At 40.0% G+C, this 27,147-nt stretch overlaps 1 protein-coding gene across 2 annotated transcripts in view; it reads left to right on the top strand.

The window, feature by feature from the left end:
• The window catches only part of LOC127048973 (C-C chemokine receptor type 6-like), a 120,335-nt gene extending 94,986 nt beyond the window's left edge, over positions 1 to 25,349 (top strand). The window contains exons 1-4 of one of the 2 annotated variants that reach the window (XM_050949155.1): positions 13,638 to 13,706; positions 18,807 to 18,905; positions 21,341 to 21,415; positions 23,560 to 25,349. In XM_050949155.1, coding sequence (XP_050805112.1) covers positions 21,407 to 21,415; positions 23,560 to 24,642 — 1,092 coding nt within the window. In that variant the 5' untranslated portion in view covers positions 13,638 to 13,706; positions 18,807 to 18,905; positions 21,341 to 21,406 and the 3' untranslated portion in view covers positions 24,643 to 25,349. Of the gene's footprint in view, positions 1 to 13,637; positions 13,707 to 18,806; positions 18,906 to 21,340; positions 21,416 to 23,559 lie in introns of those variants that run through there. The other variant, XM_050949156.1, reaches the window with a different exon arrangement.
• The last annotated feature ends 1,798 nt before the right edge of the window (positions 25,350 to 27,147 follow it).

Here is a 27,147-nt window from a genome sequence, read left to right as displayed (position 1 = left end):
CGTGTCATCCCAAATCCTCTTCGTTGGCCTCACTATCTGGCTCAGGCATTCTGTGGGTGCGGAAGGGGAGACCCTGAAAGCTGCAATGGCAGCAGCTGAAGATAAAACACACAGAGGTTCCATTGTCTGCCTATTCACTACAGAAAGCAAAACTTAAGATGCCAAACTCATTCCCCTTGCTCCCCTAAAGTTTTAAGCACTACATTGTCACTTCTGCTTGGGATTGCTTGTGCACAGTGCCAGTCACAGAACCAACCATGGCAAGTATGGCCCGTTAGGGGTTGGGGTTGCATGATTTTAGTATTGTAGGGCAATGGCACGGAATACTGGCACTGTTTTCCACAGGCGGTGGTGATTGTAGCTGATATCTCACTCCTCAGGCTAACAAAGGCAGAGAGAGCACAACTGCTGCTGGTGTCCAGAAGCCACCCAGGACCGAATGCTGCTAGCCTGTGCACTGCAGTGGCGTCTGCAGGAGTTATTGCTGAGTGGCATGGGTAAGTGTCTTACTGCCGCAGCAGAAAAAAGGCAGCCCTCCCTAGAAACCTTTGGGAGAGGATTGCAGATACTTCCATGGAAGTTTCCTCGAGATCTCTCAGGAGGTTTCAAGGCGAATCCCCATGTACCCAAACAAACTGGTCTGCATCCATCCCTTCCCCCACCAAACTCTAGAGGAGAATGAAAAGCAGATAGCAACGCTGCCTCTTGTTTGTCTAGGATTGTGATGGGGTCTCCATCAAGTATGGCATGCAGCTTTTTGTGAAAGAGGCAGGTTTGTGACTCAACACCGGGTTGATTGTTGGCCTCCCTGGCTTTTTGGTACACCTGCTGCAGTTCCTTGGTTTTCACATGGCACTGCTGCTGGTCCCTGTCATACCCTTTCTCCTGCATCCGCTGAACAATCTGCTCATAGATGGTGACGTTTCTATGGCTGGATCGGAGCTGTGCTTGAACAGCCTCTTCTCCCCACAGGCCAAGGAGATCCAATATCTCCTGTGTGCTCCAGGCAGGAGCAGGGTGTGGAGCATGTAGCCGGCATGGTCATCTGGGCAGTTGCACACAACAGTGGAGAGCTGCTAAGTGTGTTTGGCAAGTCAGGGAATCAGGAAAAAGAATTTCAAAAATCCATGGATCTTTAAAGGGTGGATGGGCTTCTGGTCTCCATGACCTCTGGGTAATGGAGTTTACATTGGTGACCAGAACAATCAGTGTGGTGCATTGTGGGATGGCTGCTGGAAGACAGTCTACATATGCACTGCATCATCCTAAGTACATAGACCATGCATAGCTCTATGCTACTCGGGGAGGTGGTGTTACAATGTTGGTGTAACTGGGAGCTTACAGAGGTGGGAGATAAATTTAAGTGTAGTCATATGCACAACTAGGTTAACTTCAGCTGCCTTGTGTAGACCCAACAGTGTAGAGCAGACCAGCCCTGATTGTTTCAAACTTATTTGAAATTCTCCTTCAGTGCCCTGCCACCCACCACCCCCTCTCCTCCCCGCCAACGATATGACATTGTGAGAGTTGCTCAGCTGTCAAGTTGAGATGAGTGTACGCCATATACCTACAGAACTGGGAAGAGGCACTGCCTTGCAGTCTTTAATGCTGCATCACAAACCGGAGCAGTTCTTGAAAATTAAGTCTTTAAAAAAATAAATAAAATAAAGCAATCAAAAATTCTCCCAGACTTTATGGAAATCCAGGGAGTTTAGCGTTGAAGCATCCTCAGCCTTTGAAAAGTCCTTAAAGTGAGCATGTCACCCATTACCTGCAAAACGCTAGATGCCTGAGCTATACACAATTGTCCCAGGTTAATTAAAGGCATGATGTTAAACTGATTTAGCTGAATGGGTGCAACTTTGTATGTGGATACTGACATCAGCTTAAATCTTGCTGATAGCAGTTTAGCCTGAACCTGTAAAAAAAAGCACCTCTAAATAAATAGCATGTCTTAGGTTAATGGTGCAGCTATGACTGTAGATCAGGGCTGAGATGCAGAATGGAAAAAAGGTGTGGGAGACAAAAGGGGTGGAATCTCCTTGCCTGTATATCTGGTGCATAAATCGTCACCAACTAGTGCTGTAATCCCTCCCAGCAGAGAAGTGGTGAGAGACCAACAAAGATTTGAGGTTATGGAGGGTAGAAAGGAGCCTTATTTGGATGCAGGATTGTACAGAGAATTCAGAAAGGGATTTGGGGTTGTTGTCCTCCTGACCATTCATTTGGTGGTAGGGGCAGCGTAGACAGTGATACTCTTAGGAATGCCTCTTGCCACTAGCCCTTGAGGTCCTTTGTAAGGGGGCTCAAATATCCATTTGGTAGCTACTATTTGGTGGCTTAAAATATCCCTTGGTTGGTTGTTCCTTACCCTTTCCCTTTTGCATCCAGTCTGCTGCTTCTTCCATGTCCTTTTCTGTTCCTTCCTCTCCTTTGTTGCCTCTTCTTCCTCTTTTTGTCTCCCACTGCACCTGATTCCATCCACTGTTACCTCCTATCTGCTCTCCTTCACTGCCTCTTCTCATCCTCCCTCCTCAGCTCCCACTACTCTGTAGGCCACTTCAGACACAAAGCTTGGTTGTTGTAAGACTGAGCTATCTGTACAGCCATGGATTTATGTATAATACCTTCTAGCATTTCCTGTTGATTAGATGCAAGATTGAAGGTTGGTAGATGAATAAACATTCTAATTTGTTTAAAAAGACAAAACAAAGAACCTAAACCATGTTACTTACAGAAAATAGAACAGAACTCATTCAGAGCTGTTTTCTCATTTGAGAATAAAACCTTGAGCTGTTTTCAGTAGCGTGACACTTTTCACACCAGTAGCTCACAGTATCTTAAATAAAAAAATTTTCAACCACAAGCCTCCTGCCACTTTTAAATAACCTTTCTGCACACTAATTCTTTTCTTCCATCACTTCTGAGAATGACAAAGACTGAAAAAAACCAGGCAGAATATTAACATGAAAGTACAGATTTTTTAAAAGTCATAAGAAAACCTGCACGAACACAAAGGGGAAACAAGTTCCCCCCCACACCTGCTTTGTGAAGCTTGTAGTGCCAGATTTACCCTCTGTTTTCCACCAACACTTCATTTTTATAGAGCCCTCCTGACTCTCCATATTCATGCTTGTATAGGAATAGGAAGCACCAAAATGACACGAAGGAATCTGGTCCCACAGGATTTCCAGTGCAGTTTTGCAGACACAAGAGGAAAGGAGAAATTTTGGTTAACATTGAAATTAATGGAGCTATTTCAATTTATACTTGCTGAGGATTTGGTCCATAAACTTTTTGGTGTTTATTCAAACTGACCCTGAATCTTCAATTTGTATTTATTTAATTTTGGGGGGGAGGACAAAGAGGGTTGTCCCTCAGTTGTCTGCATGGTGCATTGTAGATGGATCCTCACAAGATGATATTATTAGAATGCGGAGCTAGACTCTCTCATTCACTTATTCTAAGAACTTGGACAATCTGGTGCATCAGGGATTTTATCTGGATAAACAAATGATACAGCTGATCCAGAAAAGGGTGTAGGAGTACTGAAATGACATGTTACTTACTGATAACATATTACGTATACTGTAATATTTAGTAGTTTGCATTAATTACTCAGACAAATTCTGCAAATTCTATAGTTACATGGCTCTCAGTCCAGGGTAATTCCTCTGATTTCAGTGCTGTTTGTCTGACTTTGCAGCTGGGTAACTGAGTGCAGCACTTGGGTCACAGTAAAGACGAAACTGAACTCCTGTAACAGTAATTCTGCAACACAGTTAAGTGGGACACCGTGGTGAATGCCAGTTTGTCACATTTGACATTTAGATTAAGTTTATCCAACATTTTATCACCACATGCCTCTGCAATTCAGTTAAGTTTCATATTTCATTTGCAGAAACTGCCCATTTAAAAACTATCAAAACTTAAAAACAGAGAGTCAAATGAGGGCCATTCAAGTACCCAGATAGATTAGAATGAAAATAAATAATAAATCACTGGATGCTTCCTGGTTACCACTGTGTAAGCCAGACAGAGAGTAGAAGCAATGCACCATTTGTGACTTTCATGACAAAAGGACCTTCAAGACAATCCACCTTTAATTGGATTAATAGGCCAATGAGGTCAAGAATTGTCCAAACAAAATAACTCCATGAATATCAATCTCTATGTTTAAAGGAACAGAACATTCGTTCAGCTGAGTATAAGAAGAAATTCGTTCTTGATGAATGAGCTTTCCCAGTTATCCATGCACCTGTCTCAGCAGAAAGGAGCAGGAGTGAATATGCATAGAGAATGTATTACTCTCTTACAGAGAGAATTTATTCCTCCAGATCAAGACTGAGATACACGGATGGGATCAGCCTGGGGAATGCTGCCTGTGCTTTATCTGTGCCATCTTTCTTCTCATTAGTGAGAACGTACTCCCCTGAGCAGCCCCATTGGTTTCAAAGGAACTGCTTGTGTGAAGATGTGTTCACTGATGGAAGCAAGTGTTGCATAATCTATAAGCTAATATATAGGGAATTTTAGTCTTCAGGACTGCCAGTCCAGCTTTTAACAAGCATCAAAACCCTGATCTAGTAAAGCACGTAAGCATCTGCTTAACTTTAAACATGTGAGTAGCCCCAGAGGAGTCAGCGAGGCTAATATTTACAGGCTTATCTTAGCTTTAAGCACGTGCGTAAGTTAAGTGTTTTACTGGACCAGGGCCAGAGTGTGTCGTGCCTTGATTAAATTCACTACAGAATTTTAAAATACAAAGTTGGATTTAGCATTCCACTGTGGATTATAGAGAAGTAATAAAACTGCTATTTTCTTTGAGCCAAAAGTGGTTTTGAATAAAAAGAGGTGTGAGAGGAAGTTATCCCTTTGCTAATACAGTGTTTGTACAGAATACTGTTTTCCATCAAGACATAATTGGTTTTATCTCCCTTGAATCCTCTTCCCTTTCTATGAGCTCCCAAATGATATATTGCTCTGTTTACATGAATGGTGTTCTCTAAACAGATCTCTCTGGGTTAACAGCTGATGTATCAGATATAGTACCTAGCATAATGAGTTCAGGTCTTGTATAATCAGTAAATGTTATTTGTTATGTGCTTTAAGATATTACTTAAGGTTTAGTATTAAAGGACTGGATTGGTATTAATGATGAATTATTTGATTTAGATACAATAAGGACAAGCACTCTCCAGTCTCCCCAAACTTCTGCCCAAAATTCAAACCAAACTATATATTAGAGGTGCAATAAAGTTTATATTAAAATATTTTTTCATTTTTTTTTTGTTCTGTGGCTGTATGTTTGAGCCAGAACAAGATCCATCAGCTCTGAAATGCAGGAGAAATCCTATTTTCATGATATTTTAAGCCAGTTTTGCAAACCCAAGCAATTCAGATACATTTTGGATAGGCATCAGAATTTTGGGTTGCATCTCTCCATTGAACCCCAGTCCTGTATCTTTCTTAGACTTGTCCATCCCTTCACAGCCTGATGCACTGTAGAATGATCACCAACATATCTGAATTAGTAGCCGGGTTGCTTAGATTTAACTAGTTGCTTAATTTAACCAATCCATTGTGTATCCAATCCAGTTAGTGATATTTATGGTTCAAGTTGTGTGATGTGTGATTCAGAAGAGAACGTAGAGCGATGACCTGAGTTAGCATGAAATAAAAGCACAGTAATTTGCACCAAGTATGTGATGAGTCCCTGAACCAGAATCACTCTGTACTGGAATATATGAGGCTCAGACTGGGCCACAGTGATTCACAAATGCGTGACATCCAGGCTTGATCACTGCAACTTATATCTAGAAACAAAACCACATACTTTGGATGAGCTCCAATGGGTACAAAAAACAGAAGTCCATCTGCTTAGCAACACAGATTGTCATGAAGGCTTTACCTGGTGCTCTGCTCTCTGCACTGGATCTTCATTGCAAACAAAAACCAATTCATGGTTTCTGTCCTGATATATGAGATGGACCCAACTATCTGAGAGAGTGCCACTCCCTCCAGGATCTCCCATGAGAGCTATGTTCCACTGGAGCAATGATAACCAAGAGGAAGGGGTGTAGGAGGAGGTGACAGAACTTTCACAGGAGTTGGACCTAGACTATGGAATTCCCTCCCACAAGACCATTCACAATTCAACCATTCACAATTAAATGCAAAGCTCATCTCTTCTATTTGCCTTTTCTCCATGTACAGGCAGACAGGTATACACGCACACAAATAATGTGAGGAGGAGGGAAAAATTTATCTCCCAGGCTGAGAAAGAGAAAAGGAAATATTGTTCCTATTATTTCTATTTTTAAATACTTGAGAGGTCCTCAAATGACATGGTGATGGGAGCTACATAATTACACAGATTAATAGACAGTTGCCTCAAATCTCTACAAAAAATGGGAATCTTCAGCATGTTGATTACCTCTGATGATGGTGCTGAGCTGCTGCTCTGAACATGAAGTAACCTTTGTTTCACTTCTCTCTAGTCTAACCCATTACACTGAGTCACCTACTTGTGTGAGCTGTTGTCTAGCATGTTAACTCCATGTAGAATGTAGAATTAATATAGAGCAATCACTACCTATTCATCCTGAGACGAAGTGATGAGTGATGTGCAACTTGTTACTTTTTTGAATTATTATTTTCATACATCTTTTTGGAGTTACTGTAACCAACTCTGGAAACAGCAGTTATTAATTTAACTGCTAATCCCCAGTAACAAACTACATGCATTAAAGGCTAGAGATCAAAAGATAACAGACAAAATCAGCAACAGCCTACTCTTAGAAGTGACATGAAAGGCATTTTAATTGCTAACATCTGAGTTCAGAGAAATGTGTTAGTTGATGTCTGGCCCTAAATTCCTTGGATCTTCCTCAGGCAAATCTGCCCATTAAAGCCATTCGTGTTGAAATACATTAATAGATTTATAGGTTCCAAGGCCAGAAGGGACCATTGCAATAATCTAGTCTGAACTCCTGTATAACACGGGCCATAAAACTTCTCCAAAATATTTTCTAGCACAGATCTTTTACAAAAGCATCCAGTCTTGATTTTAAAATGGCCAGTGATGGAGAATCCACCTTGACAAAATTACCTTCACTGTTAAAAATTAACGCCTTTCTGGTCTGAATTTGTCTACCTTCAACTTCTAGACATTGGATTGTCTTATATCTTTCTCTGTGAGACAGAGGATCCCATTATCAAATATTTGTTTTCCATGTATGTAATTATAGACTGTAATCGAGTCACTCCTTAAGCTTCTCTTTGGTAAACTAACTAGATTGAGCTCCTTGAGTCTATCACTATAAGGCAGGTTTTCTAATCCTTTAATCATTCTTGTGGCTCTTCTCTGGACCCTTTCCAATCTATTATCATCCTTGAATTATGAACACCAGAACTAGACACAGTATTCCAGCAGTGGTCACTCCAGTACCAAAAACAGAGGTAAAAACTCTGACTCGAGATTTCCCCTGTTTATGCAGCCAAGGGTTGCATTAGCCCTTGTGGCCATGGAGTCACACTGCAAACTCATGCTCAGTTGATTATCCATCATGACCCCAAATCTTTTCCAAAGTCACTGCTTCTCAGGGTAGAGTCCCCCATCTTGTAAATGTGGCCTATATTCTTTATTCCTAGAAGTATATATTTACATGTATTAAAATGCATATTGTTTGCTTGCCTAGCTTACCAAGCATGTCAGTGACCTGGAGATAATGCTGTCCACTTCTTATTTCAGTGTCACCACATGAAACTGAGAACAGGCACTGTTATAGCCAGTGTCGCAAGGTATTTACATGACAGATGCACTAAAGATTCATATGTATCTTCATGCTTCAACCACCATTCCAGAGGATATGCGTCCATGCTGATGACAGGTTCTGCTCAATAACGATCCAAAGAAGAGTGGACCAACGCATGTTCATTTTCATCATCTGAGTCAGATGCCACCAGCAGAAGGCTGATTTTCCTTTTTGGTAGTTCAGGTTCTGTAGTTTCCACATAGGAGTGTTGCTCTTTTAAGACTTCTGAAAGCGTGCTCCATACCTCGTCCCTCTCAGATTTTGGATGGCACTTCAGATTCTTATACATTGGGTCGAGAGCTGTAGCTATTTTTAGAAATCTCACAGTGGTACCTTCTTTGTGTATTGTCAAATCTGCTGTGATAGTGTTCTTAAAATGACCATGTGCTAGGTCATCATCCAAGACTGCTATATCATGAAATATATGTCAGAATGCGGGTAAAATAGAACAGGAACCATACAATTCTCACCCAAGGAGTTCAGTAACAAATTTAATTAACACATTATTTTTTAAACTAGAATCATCAGCATGGAAGCATGTCCTCTGGGATTGTGCCTGAAGCATGAAGGGGCATATGAAGGTTTAGCATATCTGGCACATAAATTCCTTGCAACACTGGCTACAAAAGTGCCACGTTAATGCCTGTTCTCACTTTTAGGTGACATTGTAAATAGGAAGCAGGTATCAGTATCTCCCATAAACGTAAACAAACTTGTTTCCCTTAGCGATTGGCTGAACAAGGAGGATGCCTGAGTGGACTTGTAAGCTGTAAAGTTTTACTTGGTTTTGAGTGCAATTATGTAATCAAAAAAAATCTACATTTGTAAATTACACTTTTGCGATAAAGAGATTACACTGCAGTACTTGAGGTGAATAGAAAAGTACTATTTCATTTGTTTATCATTTTTACAGTGCAAATATTTGTAATAAAAATAATTAATAGAAAGTGAGCACTGTATACTTTGTATTCTGTGTTATAATAGAAATCAATATATTTGAAAAAGTAGAAAAACATCCAAAAATATTTAATAAATTTCAATTAGTATTCTGTTTAACAGTGCAATTAATCACTATTAATTTTTTTAATCATGATTATTTTTGAGTTAATTGCGTGAGTTAACTGTGATTAATTGACAGCCCTAATATTATTTTTTTATAGCTGCCTTCACTTTCCCTCTAACTCAGATCAGTTCTTTAAACAGCATGGCCTTCTTCATTGATTGTGTCTTTTTAGACACCTAGAAAAGTGTTCTTAAACAATTCCCAATTATCTTGTGCATTTTTCCAATTAAATTCCTTCTTCTATCTGATCCGTTTCATAACTGTTTTTAGCTTTGTGAAATTGGCCCTTTTAAAGCACTATATATATATATAAAACTGTCCTAGAGTTTATTCTATTTGCACATTATAAATGTTATCAAGTCATGATCACTTTTACCTAAGCTACCACTAATTGTTAGTTCTAGGATCAGTTTCTCTTTATCTGTCAAAAGAAGTCTAATATGAATTTCCCCATGCTAGTTGCAACACTTTTTGAGTTAGGAAATTATCATCTCTAATATTTAGAAATTCCAAGGATGTTTTAGTATTGGCAGTATAACACCTCCAGCATGTGTCACTCAAATTGAAGTCCTACACAATATATATTAGAGTGACCAGACAGCAAATGTGAAAAATCGGGATGGGGATGGGGGGTAATAGAAGCCTATATAAGAAAAAGATGGAAAAATCAGGACTGTCTCTATAAAATCAAGACATCTGGTCACCCTAATATATATAGATGGTCTGTAGCAAACACAGACTAATATCCTGTACTCCATTTTGTGCTTTATCTGTTAGGACATTGATCCATAAGCATTCTAGATGATCATCTACTGAGTTATCAGTGATTCAAAAACAGGTAATGCCATTTTTGACATACAGTGCCACTCTTCTTCCCCTTTTGTCCACTCCATCCTTCCTAAATAGATTACAACCATTGACTGTAACACTCCAATAATGTGAATAATCCCACCAGATTTCAGTAATACCAACAAGATAAAATTTATGCTCATGAATGAGCAATTCCTCTTGTTTGTCACTAGGCTCCTACCATTAGTATGTAGGTAATTCAAGATCTTCTTCTCATCATATCCTTTGGTTCCTTGATTAATTTTGTTGTCAACATCTCAATTTTCTGTTAAATGAGTGCTCACATCTTCCCCCTTTTGTTGTTAGTTTACCTCCCTCCTGACTATTCTAGCCAGCCTGTCCCCACAGAGATTGGTTCCCCTTCTACTGAGGTGGAACCCATTAAAACTATACAGCCCTCTATTCCCACAGAAGATGGACCAATGTTCCACAAAACCAACCCCTCACCACCACTTACCTAGCCAGCTGTTCACTTCCAGGATCATCTGCTTTCTCTTTGCTTGTGGGACAGAAAGGATCTCAGAGAAGATTGATTAGATATTCTTCTCCTTCAGCATGATTCTGAGTTCCCTGAGTCATCTGTCATCTAGGAGATATCCCGCGATGCAGTATCATCAGTGCTGATATGAAGCATCACCCAGGGGATCCTTGCCCATCGACTTCAGAAGCCTATCCAATCTCAGAGAGAAAACTTATGTCTTGGCTCCTGGAAGTCACCACAGTGTCCTGTTGTCTGCCTACCCATTGCAGACAGTTCTTTTGTTTCTTCTGAGTATTGAATCCTTAATAAGGATCATCTATCTTCCTTGGACAATTGGAGAACTCTTTGTGGGCAAACTTGGGTTGTTGTTTTTTTACTAGTTGGGCCAAGCTGCCATTCACATGTGTGTCCATACATCTCTGTGTTCCCTTGGTCTAGTCAGATCTTGAGAGGCATCTTTCACAGTTTCCACACTGAGGCCCTGGTGTTGAAACTTGTAGCTGTGTGGAATTCCTCCTGGTCCTCTTCTCTCTGGTGGCCACAGTCTGCCCATCCTTATCTGTCTCCAGCCATGTATAAAGCCACAATGACCTTTTGCTTCTGGTGGTTACTAACTTCTAGGCCTCCTCTCTCTCCATCTTCTTGGTGGGCAGCTCTTTTTCCCCTTGAAACTGGAGTAATGATAGTTCCTGAACCTGCTGTCTAGAACACTTCTGCTTCTCTGATTCTCAATTGCATCTCTATTTGTCCCTCCAGTTCAAGCATCTTTTCCTCCAGCCCAAGCACCAATTTACACTTTGTGCACAGGAAGTCCCTTCTGGCTTCAGGCAGGAAAAGAAGCATGGCACCTCCAGTGCAAGTCACCAGAACTGTTCCATTACTAGCCCTATTGATATTGCGTGCAGAGCTGTACCTGGAAGGAAAGCCTCTCACACTCCTGGTCTAAAGTCCCTCCAAAACTTTCCTGTTAGCTGTCTCTGCTCAATTGGGGCAGTCCAAGAACTAGATTTCTTGTAGAAACAGAGTAATACAATGAAAGCGTAACTCTGAGCAGAAGTCAGGTCAGTGTATTCAATGTGCTTGGCTAGAAATGTCACCATTTGGGGCTTTATATAAATGATGAGAACCTTTGAGAAACTACCAGGGTGCTTTTTTCAAGGAGGCATGAAACACAGACAGAGAAGAAAAACTTACCACAAGGTTCATGCTCTGACTAAACCATCAAAAATGTGGAAATTATTATTATTATTATTATTATTTATTATTATTATTTCATACGTAACTATCCTCTAGTGCCTGAAGTTTGTAGCATTTATGATATGGAGACTCATTCACTGGACACACAGCTACCCCTGTATTTAGGCACGCTTAGGTGAATTAAAGATGACAAGTCAGCAGATTTTCCTTTATTTAGTCAGTTTAATTCTGACCATAACAATTATTTTGATACGTTGTCATAACATATTGTTTGTCTTTTCTGCAGAAATGTTTTGGTATTCAAATTTCTGGTGAAATTTTCTGTTGACAACTTAGATAAAACTTTTCGTTTTCCTAAAAAACATTTGTGGGAAAATAAAACATTTTTTCACCAGCTCTGTTGAAAAGTTAACTACAAGTGTGAGGACACATGTACTGTTTCTTTAAATCTGTTTCAGGAAGCCAGGAAGCATGGGAGCTGGAGAAGGTTCTAAACAGAAGTTCTACAGTGATGAAGATTGAGAGAGAAAAGCTTTAGAAATAATAATGTTTTCTTCATTCTGACACTTCCTTGTTCAATGTAGAAGAAAGAGAGACTTTCTGTAATTCTTTATCATTGCCACATAGGTCACTTCCTATTTTCCCACTCATACTGTGCTCTTGCCTTATTTGTTACCTTCCATGGTAAATGGTGTGTGCATGCACTGGTAACAGAATATTGACAGTGTGATGAGATTTTTGCAGTCAGAGTAAAATGTCAAGTATCTCATGAGCTAAGAACAAGAGCTAAGCACAGAGGTCAACCATGCAGTGCCTCCAACTTACTTGCGCCCCATGTGCAATCATGTCCCCATCCTCCTTCTCTCTCCCAGATCTGCAACTCTCTTTCTCCTCCATCCCCAGAAAAACAGCTGATGAGGGCTCAGCTTTCTCTGCCTGGCTTGAGAATGGACCAAGTAGATTGAGCTAAAATTTGAGCTAAACCCTAACATTAGAGACCTAGCTCTGTCCCTCTCATTTCCATGGGAGTTAGAAATACCCTCTGCTAGCTGATCCTACCCTGAGGAAGGAAGAACCCTCAATCCTTTCAGTCTGTGAGGGCCAGGGATGGATATGGGCAGGGGCGGCTCTAGGCATTTTGCCACCCCAAGCACGGCAGGCAGGCTGCCTTCGGCGGCTTGCCTTCGGGGGGTCCCTGGCCCCGTGGATTCGGTGGCAGTCTGCAGGAGGTCCGCTGAAGCTGCAGGACCAGCGGACCCTCTGCAGGCATGCCACAAAGGCAACCTGCCTACCTCCCTTGCGGCGATCGGCAGAGTGCTCCCTATGGCTTGCCGCCCCAGGCACACATTTGGCTTGCTGGTGCCTGGATCCGCCCCTGGATATGGGAAGGGCAAGAGCAGAATGTGTGTGTATGAGACCAAGAAAGAGAGAGAGAGAGAGACAGAGTCAAGGTTGGGAATAAAAAGGAGAATTTGAGCAATTTGAGAATAAAAGGCAGCAAGTAGGTGGTGGGAGGGCTATTTCAGGTCATGAGAAAAATGTGAGCAAGACTGATGGAGAAAAGGGAAGGAAATGACTGAAAGAATACAACACAAAGATGAATGAGTGGGATGGAGGGAGAGAGAAAGATGAAAAACTATGCACTATAGAAAAATAAGTTTGTGAGGGAAACAATAAGGAAATAGGCAGAGGAGAAAGATAAAAATAGATCTGAGCAAAAGTACAGTGACAACATGTTGTGTTAACTTACATACAATAAACTAATATGTCTGTGTATTATTTAAATTCTGTGGTCTTAAGGAATGACAGGGAGGCCAGAGCCTGGGATGGATGCCATTTTGTGTACATCTATTTTATAAATCAATATATGTCAATCTAAATGTAAATGAATTCAAAACATGGGATGGTACAAAGTGGATGACACATGCTGAAGTTTTCCTAGAGTAGCCAAAAAAACCCAGGATCAGCCCACATTAAGCCTGTGGGTTTCATTTGCATAACATGCACAGTATTTTTCTTACCTTTTATATTTTCTTTATTCAGTTAGTGGTGGCAGACAGCTCACAGGTGGTGAGATTTGACAAACCACAATAACCATATTAGCAAAATGAGAGTAAGTTTCCTTTCGAACTGAAATATAGGACGGTGGGGGGGTTTCATTTGCATAACATGCAGATTTTTAGTAAGCTGTCTTAAAAAGAAAAAAAACCCTCTTCTTACAACACTTTGAGAAGTTTAGTGTCTGCTTGAACGGCTGTCTGGATTTAATAAATGGGTCAAAAGAAGATGTGCAGTGGTGGTAAGTCGGACTAGCTACCTTAGCCAATGAAAATGGAGTTAATTTCTTCATTTTCAAAGTCTGCTTTTATTGCTGCTAATTGTGTCTATTACAGACTAAAAGCAAAAGCTACACTTTAATTAGAGAATGTTAGAATACAGAAAAGAATCAGGAATGCTTTGTATAGTGTCCAAGCTGAACATCTGATCAGTCTACTTAATGGGCAATAACAATCCCTCTTATTTTAACTAAATGTGCTTAGGGCTCAGATTGTAAATCTGTATCTTCTGACTTCTCATCTCCACCACTGACACCAATTCCTTGTGTGGCTTTGGGAAAGTCATGGAGCTACTCTGGGTCTGTTTTTCTGTCTATAGCACAGTGATGATGATAATACTTAATTACCTCCCAAGGTAGTTGTACCATTGCTTTGTAAATGCTTAGAATGTGGGCCAGCACCTGATAGGGACAATTAAGCCCGTTACTAGCAGAAGAATTCTTCATTTGAAAGTGAGCATCTGGACTAAAAACTAGCACATTTATTGAGTTATGTATCCAGTTTAGAAGAATATAAATCATTACCATTACCATATCCTGCTTACTTTACTCATGTGAGTAATCCCATTGAAGCTGATCATACTACTCACAGCTGTGAGGTGAGCTGGAGTTGGCTTTGTGTAATGAAGTCGACTCTGAAAGAATTACAATCACCTTTTCGTTCCAAAGTTGTCAAAAGTTTTCTAATGGCAAGGTAGAAATGTTAAAGACCCCTATCCTGCAATGCACTCTGTGAGCCAGGGGTCTGCCTGGATGTGACTCATGGCAGGATTGGGGCCAAAATTTTAATATGGCAAGCAAGATTGTTATGAATCAAGGGATCTGTTTTATATATTAATAGAAACTGCTTTACTCTTTAGCAAGTTCCTCAAAGACATGCTATCACCCATAATAAAGACTTGGTATAATAACTCTCTATACCTCAGTTTACAAATGCATTGTAAAGGTAATAGAATTTCCTATTAGGGATTTTAAAAATATTTTATAATAATTTATTAGAAAGAAAATAATTTCTATCAGCATTATGAAAACATTTTCACATGCTACTTTCATGTAAACTGTTAGTGACTGAGGAGGTTATATGCTATAGCTTGATACTTCAGAAGCAAGAGAATTAGAAATAAAACTAGTATTTATATCTCCAGAACAGTCCAGAAACCACATTATGAGCCTGATCCAAAGCCCAGTGAAGCTACTGAAAGACTTCTATTGACTTCAGTGAGTTTTGGATCAGACCCTTTGGAAATGCAACTATTCACTAGACAGCAAAACAGAATAAACAATCTTAAAAAAAGTATTGGCAAATAAGATCTTAAAGAAAAGCTTTTTTTAACCAAGCTGCTTAATTTTTTGATTGTAATAACTGTAGGTTTCATTTGTTCTTAATAAAACAAGTTTAACAGCTGTTAAAACAGGCCTTTGGGGACCTAATTTACTGACAAGATGGTGACATTTTAATGATGAGTTCATTTTTATACATCATAGAACAAATACATTATATAGAGTAGATTACTGTATCTACAATTTTTTATTTTTATTTTTGCAATAAGTAGAAAACACCTATCCACAAGCTCTGGGCACCATGCCAGTTATCTAAACATACAAAACAAAAATGCAATATGCTTAGCTCATGCATTCTAACACACCATTAACATGTGCTTAAATACTATCCCTCATCAGTCACTGGACAGTATCTTGCTCCATCTACCCCTCTTCAAAGGCCAGGTGAAACAAATAGGCCCTGGCACATGCCATGAAAGTCACTAAATCAGGCTATTTCAGAGCCCTGGAGCCATTCTGAATTCTGTTAGCCTCTTAAGTCACCTTCTCTGTTATATCGAGGGTGAACTCACATCAGTACCTCTGCTGAGCACAACTGTGGCAGTGTTTCATAGGATGGGAGACCATCACTCAGATAGACCGGCTGTAGATCATTTAGGGCTATATCATTTAGAACCAGCATCACTAAATCTGTCTGTAAGCTCACAAGTAATCAGCGCAGATAGCATTGCACAGGCGTTATGTGCTTTCTAAAGGATGCTGTACCTACAAACCAAGCAGCCACCTTCTGCACCAGGTTCCAGCTTACAAACTGTTTTAAGATATATTCTCATATAAAGTGCACTGTAGTAATCTAACCTGGAAGTGACAAAGGCATGGATAGTGGGAGCAAGCTTCCATATGATCACACTTGTCAGACCAGGCATAGAGGGAAAAATACCTTGGGAACCACTGCTCCCACTTGATTTTCTAAATTCAGCTATTGGCCCTAGCAAAGCTCTATGTTATAAACTCAAGTGACTAACGACAATTGAATTTAGAGGCAGATATCTCTGCCATTTTTTCCAGTTGTTTCTCCCAGCCTACCAACATCACCTCTGTCTCGGCTGAGCCTCAATCCAGACATCTTTCTCTCTTCCATGCCTCAATCTCCACTAGACACTGGGTCAGTCTCTCAACCATTTTATGACTTTAATAATCTGCTACAGGCCTATCCAAATGGAACTTTGGGTTAGACAGTACAATGATAAGCGACTAAATTCATCCTCAAAATGACTCCACTGAATCAATTGAGTCAAATCACAAATTAATTTCACCCCTTTTTTGTTTGACATGCATATTCACACACCAAAAACTGAAGGAAATTTTGTATTAGGGCTGTCAATAAATCACAGTTAACTCGTGCAATTAACTCAATGATTAATCGCAGTTATAACAATAGAATACCAACTGAAATTTATTAAATATTTGTGGATGTTTTTCTACATTTTCAATATTGATTTCAATTACAAAAAAGAATAGAAAGTGCACAGTGCTCACATTATATTATTATTTTGATTATAAATATATGCACTGTAAAAATGATAAAAGAAATAGTATTTTTCAATTCACTTCATACAAGTATTGAAGTACAATCTCTTTAGCGTGAAAGTGTAACTTACAAATGCAGATTTTTTTTGTTACATAACTATAGTCAAAAACAAAACTGTGTAAAACTTTACAGCCTAGAAGTCCACTCAGTCCGACTTCTTATTCTGCCAATCACTAAGACAAACAGGTTTGTTTACATTTACGGGAGATACTGCTGCTTGCTTCTTGTTTACAATGTTACCTGAAAGTGAAAACAGGCATTTGCATGGCACTTTTGTAGCTGGTGTTGCAAGGTATTTACATGCTATATATGCTAAACATTTGTATGTCCTCTGGAACAGTGGTTGCAGCATTAAGGGAAATATGAAACGTTATCACATCTGGCACATAAATATCTTGTGATGCCATCTAAAACAGTGCCATGCAAATGCTTGTTTTCGCTTTCAGGTGACATTGCAAACAAAAAGTGGGCAGCATTATCTCCTGCAAATGTAAACAAACATGTTTATCTTGGTAATTGGCTGAACAAGAAGTAGTACTGAGTGGACTTGTAGGCTCAAAAGTTTTACATTGTTTTGTTTTGAATGCAGTTATTTTTTGTACGTAATTTTACATTTGTAAGTTCAACTTTCATGATAAAGAGATTGCACTACAGTACTTGTTAGGTGAACTGAAAAATACTATTTTTTATTTTTACAGTGCATTTATAATAAAAAATAAATATAAAGTGAGTACTGTATATTTTGTATTCTGTTTTGCAATTGAAATTAATGTATTTGAAAATGTAGTAACCATCCAAACATATTTAAAATAAATGGTATTCTATTGTTGTTTAACAGCGCAATTAATCATGATTGGTTTTTTTAATTGCTTGACAACCCTAGTTTTTAATCAGTAATAATGAAAATGTGTGTGTGGATATAAAGGGAAAAACTAGATGAGGGCTAATAAGAGAGTATATGTGCTTGTGTCAGTAATGTTAGCAAAGGATTGGACTCTATCACCTAATTCCATTCAGGGCCTTTAATGTTGCTATATGGAGAAGAGGACCTTAGAAACAGCTCTAGGATAGTAACTATAAATTATTATTGACTTTTGACATAATAGTTTGATCAGTTATTTTATGTTTTGACACCATGCAATGTGTTTGATTCTGTGGGTATGTCCTGTAGACAGCAGCCTGGCATCTATAAAATTATTCCAGTCAAAGAAACTCAAGTAGGGAACCAACTTCCAAAAAGAACTGTGTCACACCCAATATCTAGCATTTCTACAAGATCTAGCTTCCTATTGATTTAAACAAAATTTGTAAGGCCCACTGAAACAGCATCATCTGGTGACATCCAATAATATTACAAACTATGACAATTTTACATTCAGGACATTGAGTAAATCATTCATATTTGAGCGACTTATTTTGTGTTTAATTTCCTGTTACTGCAAACATTTGAATTAACATAAATGAATAATAAAATGCATGGAAATTTTTATTTGCATTTTTTATTTTTACAACATAAAATCAAATCCTTCAAAGGCTAATTAGAACAAATGTTAACATTGTGCCTAAGCTATGAATATATAAATAGCAAATGTGTGCACAAAAATAGGGGACAAAGATTTTCCTGTTTTGTCTGTGCAAGTGCACATTTTGCATAAGTACAGTTCGGGTACATCATCTGGAAAATTTAGAACTCAATATGTAGTAAGATCTTATGTGTACTTCAGAATATATTTACTGTTCAATTAAGTAACTAAGGCAGGCCCTGATCCTGCAAACACTTGGATGTGTTTAACTTTATAGATACTGCCAGTAACTCCATTGACTTCAGCTGGACTCTCCTATTCATAAAGTTAAGTATTTGCTTAATTGTTTGCAGGATAGAGGCCATAATTCATGATATGTTCCAAGCACAATGAAACTATTTAATTAAAAATGAAGCCATTTAATTAGATACAGGCCTATTCTCCCTGGTTCCAGTGCTAATAGGACCATTTAATCAAAACTATCAAAATTTTAATAGTGTCTAATGACTAAACATGTAACATCCAGTTTTGTCATCTACAGTACACCTATTGTTGAATCTCTGCCCTTACATACAAAACAGATTACTGTTGTTACATGTTAGGAGGAAGTGGTGATCATTTCAATTTAACCATTACTTATAATAATGCTGTTATTTCTTGTTTCTCGAGTTCCTAATATTTAAATACCTTTCTACTGAAGTTGAGGGTGACCACAACAGAACAGAATACCTACTTCCTCTTTGCCTGATGCTTCATTTTTCTGTATTGGTGAGTAATGAAATAAAACAAGGCTATGCAAATATTTGAACAATAGTCTGACCAAATCTGTTTAATCCATACACCTGGAAAGTGTAAGAAGTGGAGCTGTGATGATTTTTAGCAATGTTTGCAGGTTACCTACTGATTTAATTGAAGTATCGGATATCTTCTTACCTTTCAGAAATCTATCTTCCTTACCCAAGCTTATCATTTATCCACCACATAAGACTCTTCTGTCTATATTGTTATAATTCCAGGTTATTCACTTGTTTACCTTTGCATCTTATTAGTACTTTTGACAACTCATGTATTGGTTGAAATATACTGAGGTACATGCACTGGAAAAATGGCACAACAAAAGCATGTTGCTGGGTTTGTATTACATATAGTGTACAGACTGTATGTGAGTGGGTATATATATATAGAAGCACTATTAAAGAACTTATGTTTTTTAGTGGATCAATATGAAAACTTACCCCTGATAATTACTTAATATGTTATAGAAAAATAGAGCCAAAAGCAGGCACACTAACCAAATGCCTGTTAAGAGCCCTCTAAGAAGAATTACTACTGGCAACAAATTTTTGCTTATATAGGGTCTGAATTCGCTCCTAGTGCAGTCAGCATGAAGTGTGGCAAGTCTTTGGGCTCAGGGTTAAATACTGCAGCCCTTATTCACCCCATTTAAAATGAGGATTAAATTCTATATCCTCATCAAACTGAGAGAATTTACTTTTTATAATTTATGAGAGTTTTTCAGGTAAATCTGTTAATTCATGTGAGTTATAAACTTTTTTATATCACCACTTTTGATTTTTTGCTTGGTGGGAGAAGATGAGTCTAATCTTTAGGGTCCCTGGAGTTTGAGAATTGAGAACACACTCACTTGTAGATTATTCCAAAATCCAAGGCATGGGTTATTTTTTTTAATTGATGTGTATGGTCTGTACTTTGAGCCATAACTATTTCTATTTACACTGCATGCAATTTTTCAATTTATTTGTTATTAGATGCATTTTACAACTATTGTGGCAAATAATTGATTTCACATTGATTAATTGTGACAGAGTGTGTGGTTTTTAATATATAATTGCAAGGTAAATCACCTAGGGAGAAACTGACAGAGATAGCACTGTCTTACAGCTATTTAATTCAGGGCTTCATTGGCTGAACTATAAGCAAGGACTCAGGTACAGCCTGTCTCCTGCATCTTGGTAAAACCATAGGAAGGAGCAGCTGTCCTGCATGTGAGTGCTGATACTTACAACAAACAAGAAAATCAGCTGGTATAATGGAGATTGGACAGTGAACAAATGACAATGGCTGGATGGAGACAGAAAGTGCCTACTCAAGATGTAAAGGAGCAGATAGAGACTATCTGAGGGTCTTCAAAGTGTAGCTGGCCAGGAAGCACAGCTGGGGAAACAAGGGAGCCTGTTAAACAATCACATCTGTTTGGCTTGAAACTATACTTTCAAGAAAGAGCTTTGAATAATATTCAAGCTTCCTACACCAAGTGCTCAAACCTCTGCAGGCTTCCAGGCTCCTGCAGCTTCACAACTAAAACTTTGAGAAGCAGGCAAAGGAAGTTGGAGCACTGGTTAAAGCTTTCTCTAATGGGCGTGCCAGGTCTGAAACAGAAAAGACCATCTCCTCAGTCCCACTCACAGAAAGCCTCTCTCTCCAGCCCCTTCACAAATGAGTCTGCAGTCCACACAGTTCCAAAAATCAAATTTTTTTTAAACTCAAATAATTCCTACACAAAAAAAGTTTGTTAAATTAGAGTTAAGATTGACTGTGTGTGTTTCCTCACAATACTGAAAAGCAAAGAAATCATAAGTTAAGGAGAATTCACACAACTAATACCAGTCTCCAAGTGTTAGTCCACTACCACTCTGCCTCACCAACACAAACACACTGAATTTCAGTTCAACATTGCTATCACCTTCAACTACAGTTGATCAGAGAACAATGCTGTTTCGCGGCAACTTGCTGAGGTGTTGAAATTAGTTTTTGTTCTGCATTGGCATGAAAGCAAAACCTTTCAAACATTTTCACAAACGTCAAGGGAGAGTGCATGGGTAAGACACTGGCCTGTGGTCGGAGAGACCCCAGTTTCAAGTCCCTGCTCCCCAGCAGAGTTTTTTAATCCCAGATCACTCTGAATCTGTCAGTGCAGAACTTGAACCTGAGTCTTCTACATCACAGGCCAATGCCCTAACCACCAGGCTCTAGAATACTGTATAAGACTCACTTTCCCCTGCCTTAAAAAACTTCCTACCTTTTCAACGAAGACTTCATCAAAACCAGAACATCTCAGTGAAAACAATATATTTTGATGAATTTTGTTAATCTTAGTTTTCTCTGTTGCTGCATATTTCTTGTTTTGATCTTGACGCTTCCTGTTTTGCTCTCCTGATCCAATCCACTTCCCTCCTGAACAGGCACTCTGAGGATACCAAAACTGTTCTCACCAATTCTTTTCTCATCAGAAGAAGCACATCACGAAAATGAATGATGTAAGCAGTGTATTGGTGAAGTGTATTAATAGACCAATGAAACAGTTGATTTGGAAGTGGCAGTTCTATGAAGTGCTGGACAAATTGTCATGACCTTGGGAGTGATTGACTAATAAAAGTTATTTGTGATGATGTGATGTTTCATAGACTGTGTTGTCACTGGATATCCTGCTGAAGTTTTCATATGGAGTTCTGTGGTCTATTCCAGAAGATTATCTCCCCCACTTATAGTTCAGTTACGATTTTATTATGCTCATTGGCCACCAGATTTCCAGGGACTAAATGAACAATACTACAAGGAGTATAGAGCTAATTTGAATGCTAGAAAAAATGCTAATATTTCATTGGCTCTTAGCAGGAGCAGCGCCAGGGTTTCTGACGCCCTAGGCGGACGGCCATTTCGCCACCCCCCGCGGGTCTGGTGGACCTACCGCAGTCATGCCGGCGGATGGTCCGCTGCTGGAAAGGCTCCAGTGGAGCTGCCGCAGTGATGCCAGCGGGCGGTCCGCTGGTCTAAAGGCTCTGGTGGACCTGCCGCAGGCATGACTGCAGTACGTCCGCCGGAGCCTTTAGACCAGCTCACCGTCCACCGAAATGACTGCGGCAGCTCCACTGGAGCCTTTCCAGCAGCGGACCGTCCGCCGGCATGACTGCGGTAGGTCCACCGGACCTGTGTGCTGCCCCCCCCGGCAAAATAGCGCCCCCCAAAAATTCTGGCGCCCTAGACCATTGCCTAGGTCACCTAAATGGTAGCGCTGGCCCTGGCTCTTAGTAATATTGCTAAAGCGCAAGAAAAACAACAAATATGCTATGCTAGAAGAAAGACTTGTAAATATGGTAAAACAACATTCAAGGTTAGAGACCATGTTATGTAAATGGTGGGGTCTTTGTAACTTGAAGTCTTTAAACTATGATTTCAGGACTTCAGTAACTCAGCCAGTAGTTAGGGGTCTATCACAGGAGTGGGTGGGTGAAGTTCTGTGGCTTGCAATGTGCAGGAGGTCAGACTAGATGATCATGAGGTCCCTTCTGACCTTAAAGTCTCTGAGTTATTTTTCAGCTGTTCTCCAGACTCCTTCAAACACATCTGTCATTTTGAGAAAAATCTTCTGTTAAAATAGTGTATTTTCACAGTTGTGGGAAAGAACTAATGCTGGAGGAGACAATAAAGATCTAGATTGTCTGAGCTGTGCTCAGTGCAAGTATGCAGTGGGGGAGAGAGAATTTTATTTAGAGAACTTTTTATGTATCACCAACTGAAGAAGAACATTTTCGAGGGACCCCTTCGTTAGAATTTTGACAGCATATCACTGGAGTGCACAAGGATTTTGGTGGTCAGGATGATGATGAAACAGGGCCGCCCAGAGGACTCAGGGGGTCTGGGGTCTTCGGCAGCGGGGGTCCCCTGCTTCAGCGGTAATTCGGCGGGAGGGGGTCCTTCCACTCTGGGACCCATCGCCGAAGAGCCGCAGCCGGGCCCCCTGCTGCAGAATTACTGCCAAAGTGGGACCCGCCGCTGAAGTGCAGCTGAGTCTTCGGTGGTAATTCGGCGGTGGGGGATCCCCGCCGCGGGTCTTTGGGGCACTTTGGCGGTGGGTCCCGGAGCGGAAGGACCCCCTGCCGCTGAATTACCACCGAAGACCTGGCTGCACATCGGCAGCAGGTCCCGCTTCAGCAGTAATTCGGTGGCAGGGGGTCCTTCCTTCCCAGAGCGGAAGGACCCCCCAGTGCTGAAGACCCAGAGTGGAAGAAGCTCTGGGGGCGCAGGCCCCGCTAGAATTTTCTGGGGCCCCCAAAGCGAGTGAAGGACCCCGCTCCAGGGGACCCGAAAAACTCTCGTAGGGGCCCCTGCGGGGCCCGGGGCCTGGGGCAAATTGCCCCACTTGCCCCCACCTCTGGGCGGCCCTGTGAGGAAAAGGTGGATTTGGAAGAGAAGTGACTGGGAGTACTATTTGTATCTTAATTTTCAAACACTGTTGGGTCCAAATATTTCCATGACTTTTATTGAGACACTGGGATGTATCTAAAAGCAGAATTTGAACCTTTCTGTCTCATACCATCAATTCTCCGTTGTTTACGCAATAGAGAGAACTTGCAGAAATGAGCACTAATGTTTACACTAACTGTCTGTATTGTTTTTGCAGGTAGAAAACTACACAGACTATCCAAACGATCCATTTGATTATGATCAAATTCAAACACCATGTGACAAAGGAGAAGTCAGAAACTTCACAAAAGTATTTTTGCCAATTGCATACTCAATTATATGCGTCTTAGGCTTAGTGGGTAACATCTTTGTAGTAATGACCTTTGCTTTATATAAAAAACCCAAGTCTATGACAGATATATACCTCTTCAACATGGCAATAGCAGACATATTGTTTGTTCTCACACTTCCATTCTGGGCAGTAAATTATGCTGCTGAAAAATGGATCTTTGGTGACTTCATATGCAAAATTACCAGAGGTATTTATGCAATCAACTTCAATTGCGGTATGCTACTCTTGGCCTTTATCAGTATGGACCGATACATTGCTATTGTACAGGCAACAAAGTCATTTAAACTTCGGGCTAGAACGCTAGCATACAGTAGTCTGATCTGTTTGACTGTATGGATATCGTCAATTTTAATTTCCTGTCCCACTTTCATATTCAGTCAAAGCTACAGCCACTCCATCAATGAAACAGAACAGATTTGTGAACACAGATCCAACACTGAGACAAAAGGCACTACTTTGAAATTATTGCTGCTGAGTATGCAACTTCTATTTGGATTTTTTATCCCTCTGCTGTTTATGGTATTTTGCTATGCATTCATTGTCAATAGCTTGGTGAAAGCTCAGAATTCCAAAAGAAACAAAGCAATATGTCTGATTGTATTAATTGTGATTGTTTTCCTGGTTTGTCAGGTACCATATAACATGGTGCTTCTTGTGACTGCCATAAATATGGGTAAATTGAATAAACTGTGTGATAGTGAAAAGCAAATAGCCTTTGCGAAGTACATTACAGAAGTCCTGGCCTTCTTCCATTGTTGTTTGAACCCAGTGCTCTACGCTTTTATTGGGGTGAAATTTAGAAGTTACTTTGTGAATATAATGAAGGACCTTTGGTGCCTGAGATACAAGAAATACAAGACCAAGAGTTCAAGGATAAGTTCTGATACCTATCACTCCAGGCAGACAAGTGAAATTATGAGTGACAATGTGTCATCCTTTACTATGTAATATAACTTCAACATTATTATGAAGGAGCTTTGATTATATTCATTCAACAATCCAAATCAATCTCATTATTCATGTCATAGCTAGTGATTTTGACTCTCCAACACCCTAAATAGTAATTTCTATGATATACAGCTCCCTCCCTCAAAACAATTAACATAAACAGAAGAATGACACGACTATGGGAAAAAAAGGGTCCATCTAGCCCAGTATCCTGCCTTCTGACAGTGGCCACTGCCAGGTGCCCCAGAGGGAATGAACAGAACAGGTAATCAGTGATCCATCCCCTGTTGCTAATTCCCAGCTTCTGGCAAACAGAGTAGAACACCATTCCTGGCTAATAGCCATTGATGGACCTATTCTCCATGAACTTATCTAGGTCTTTTTTGAACCCTATTATGGTCTTGGCCTTCACAACATCCTCTGGCAAGGAGTTCCACAGGTTGACTGTGTGTTGTGTGAAAGAATACTTCCTTTTATTTGTTTTAAACCTGCTGCCTATTAATTTCATTTGGTGACCCCTACTTCTTGTGTTATCAGAAGTAGTAAACAATACTTCCTTATCTACTTTATCTACACCAGTCATGATTTTATAGACACCAGTCTGATTTTTCTGATTATCTCTTCAAATTTGGAGATTAGATATGGCTTTTATTGTTAATTAACTGTAAATTATACAAACATGATACAAAAATACAAATATATATATATATATATATATATATATATATATATATATATATATATAGATTTACTCATATATAGCAAAGCATTCTTACTAGTAGAAATTCCAGCAAATAAAAGTTTGATAACGGATTGGCAGAAAAATAATAGTTCCATCTTCATTATCCTAAAATAAATAGCTGAAACAGGGTCATTTGCCTACACTGAAAATTCCTTATTCATTTTAAAAGCTGTATTATAAAGCCTATTCAATGTTTCCTCCTTCCCCTATCATTAGATACAAGATTTTGAACTGTATTTTGCTGTTTATAGTAGAAAATATCATTTTAAATGTGTTTAATATTACTTCTATGATTTTTGCAAATGAACCTGGAACTGTAACAGATTTCCAAGGTAGTGTCTGAAAAAGCTGTATGATAAGATATGCTTATTATAGTTCATATTCTGTGTATATTAAAAAAGATAAGGAGTTTATCAGTGTTCCCTCTAATTTTTTACATCCATGTGTGGAATAAATTTTGTTATGTGCACCAATATGGAGGTGATAAGTGGCGGGGGTGGGGCCGAGGAGTTTGAGATGTGTGAGGGGGCTCAGGGCCAAAGGGTTGGGTGCAGGGGATGAGGGATCTGGCTAGGGAGGTGGGCTCTGGGGTGGGGCCGGGGATGAGGGGTTTGGGATGCAGGCTGCCTCGGGGCTGTGGCGGGGAGAGAGGACTCCCCCTAGCCCTCCTTGCCACGGCAGCTCTGGGGCCGGAGGAGAGGCGTCTCTTGTTAGCAGTGGCAGCTCCAGGGCTGGAGGAGAGGCACCTCTTCCCGGCTGCGGCAACTCCGGGGCCAGGGATGAGGTGCCTCTCCCGCCTGTACGGCCCTTGATAGCCTGCTGTTCGGTCATGCAGCTTAGCGGGAACTTAGTTCCTTATTGAATTTTGTGTGCTTTTCTTCACACAAATCAAATGATGGTTTGCATATTATTAATTGCATATGGTGTTTGAGTGATGATTTTGAAATGATAGAGGACTTGAGGAAGCACTTCAAATCCTGGCACCATGTTTTATCCCTATGACCCCTGTGCAGGGGAGACCCTCCGGATTTGCTCCAGTCAGTATGGAAGTGAGGTGGGGTGGGAATGAGGGATGGACAAACTTTGATACTGTCCCCTGACCACAGAGGAAAGGACTGGGGATCTGCAAGCAACAAGGCAGTAGGAGTGAAAAGACTGAGTAGACACACATTATCCCTTCCCTAGCCTCTCCTTTTTAAAATAGTTCTGAGGATAGTTGCTGGCAGGAGAAACTTTGCCACCAGTGAGTCTGAGTGAATGGGGAAGGGTCCTGGAGTAGGTGTAGAGACACAGAACCTCCATGAAGATGAAGCTGTGCTCCACAGGATCACCAAAATCTGCACAGATGTCAAGGGATCCTGCAGGGTTTGTGTGCTTATCCTGTGTGAGTGTGTTTAAACTCTCCCCCCTCAACAGAAAAATTTGGAAGAAACTTTTTTGAGGTTTGCTGCCAGTGGGAATGATCCAGAGCCTAGTGATTAGCATATTAGAAGCTGTAGGTATCACTAAATAGACTACATAAAATCTATAGAACTCAATGCTGTATATGTTGCTAGACAGCTAAACAAATGGATCATAGTTTGTTTCAAAGATGTCTTTACACAGTGGTAAAGGGGAAGTAACAAAAATACATAGGTGCTTGATAAGCAGAATACAAACTGCAAGCCACCCAGAGGTCACAGTGTCGTTGTCACGTATATATCTGCATTGTCATAAAAATGTAAGAATGCCAATACTGGGTCAGACCAGTGGTCCATCTAGCC

Source organism: Gopherus flavomarginatus, chromosome 4, assembly GCF_025201925.1.
Source record: "Gopherus flavomarginatus isolate rGopFla2 chromosome 4, rGopFla2.mat.asm, whole genome shotgun sequence".
NCBI classification, from domain to species: Eukaryota; Metazoa; Chordata; order Testudines; family Testudinidae; genus Gopherus; species Gopherus flavomarginatus.
The sequence above is the reverse complement of the archived record's forward strand: the minus strand, read 5'-3'. Positions and strand labels throughout refer to the sequence as shown.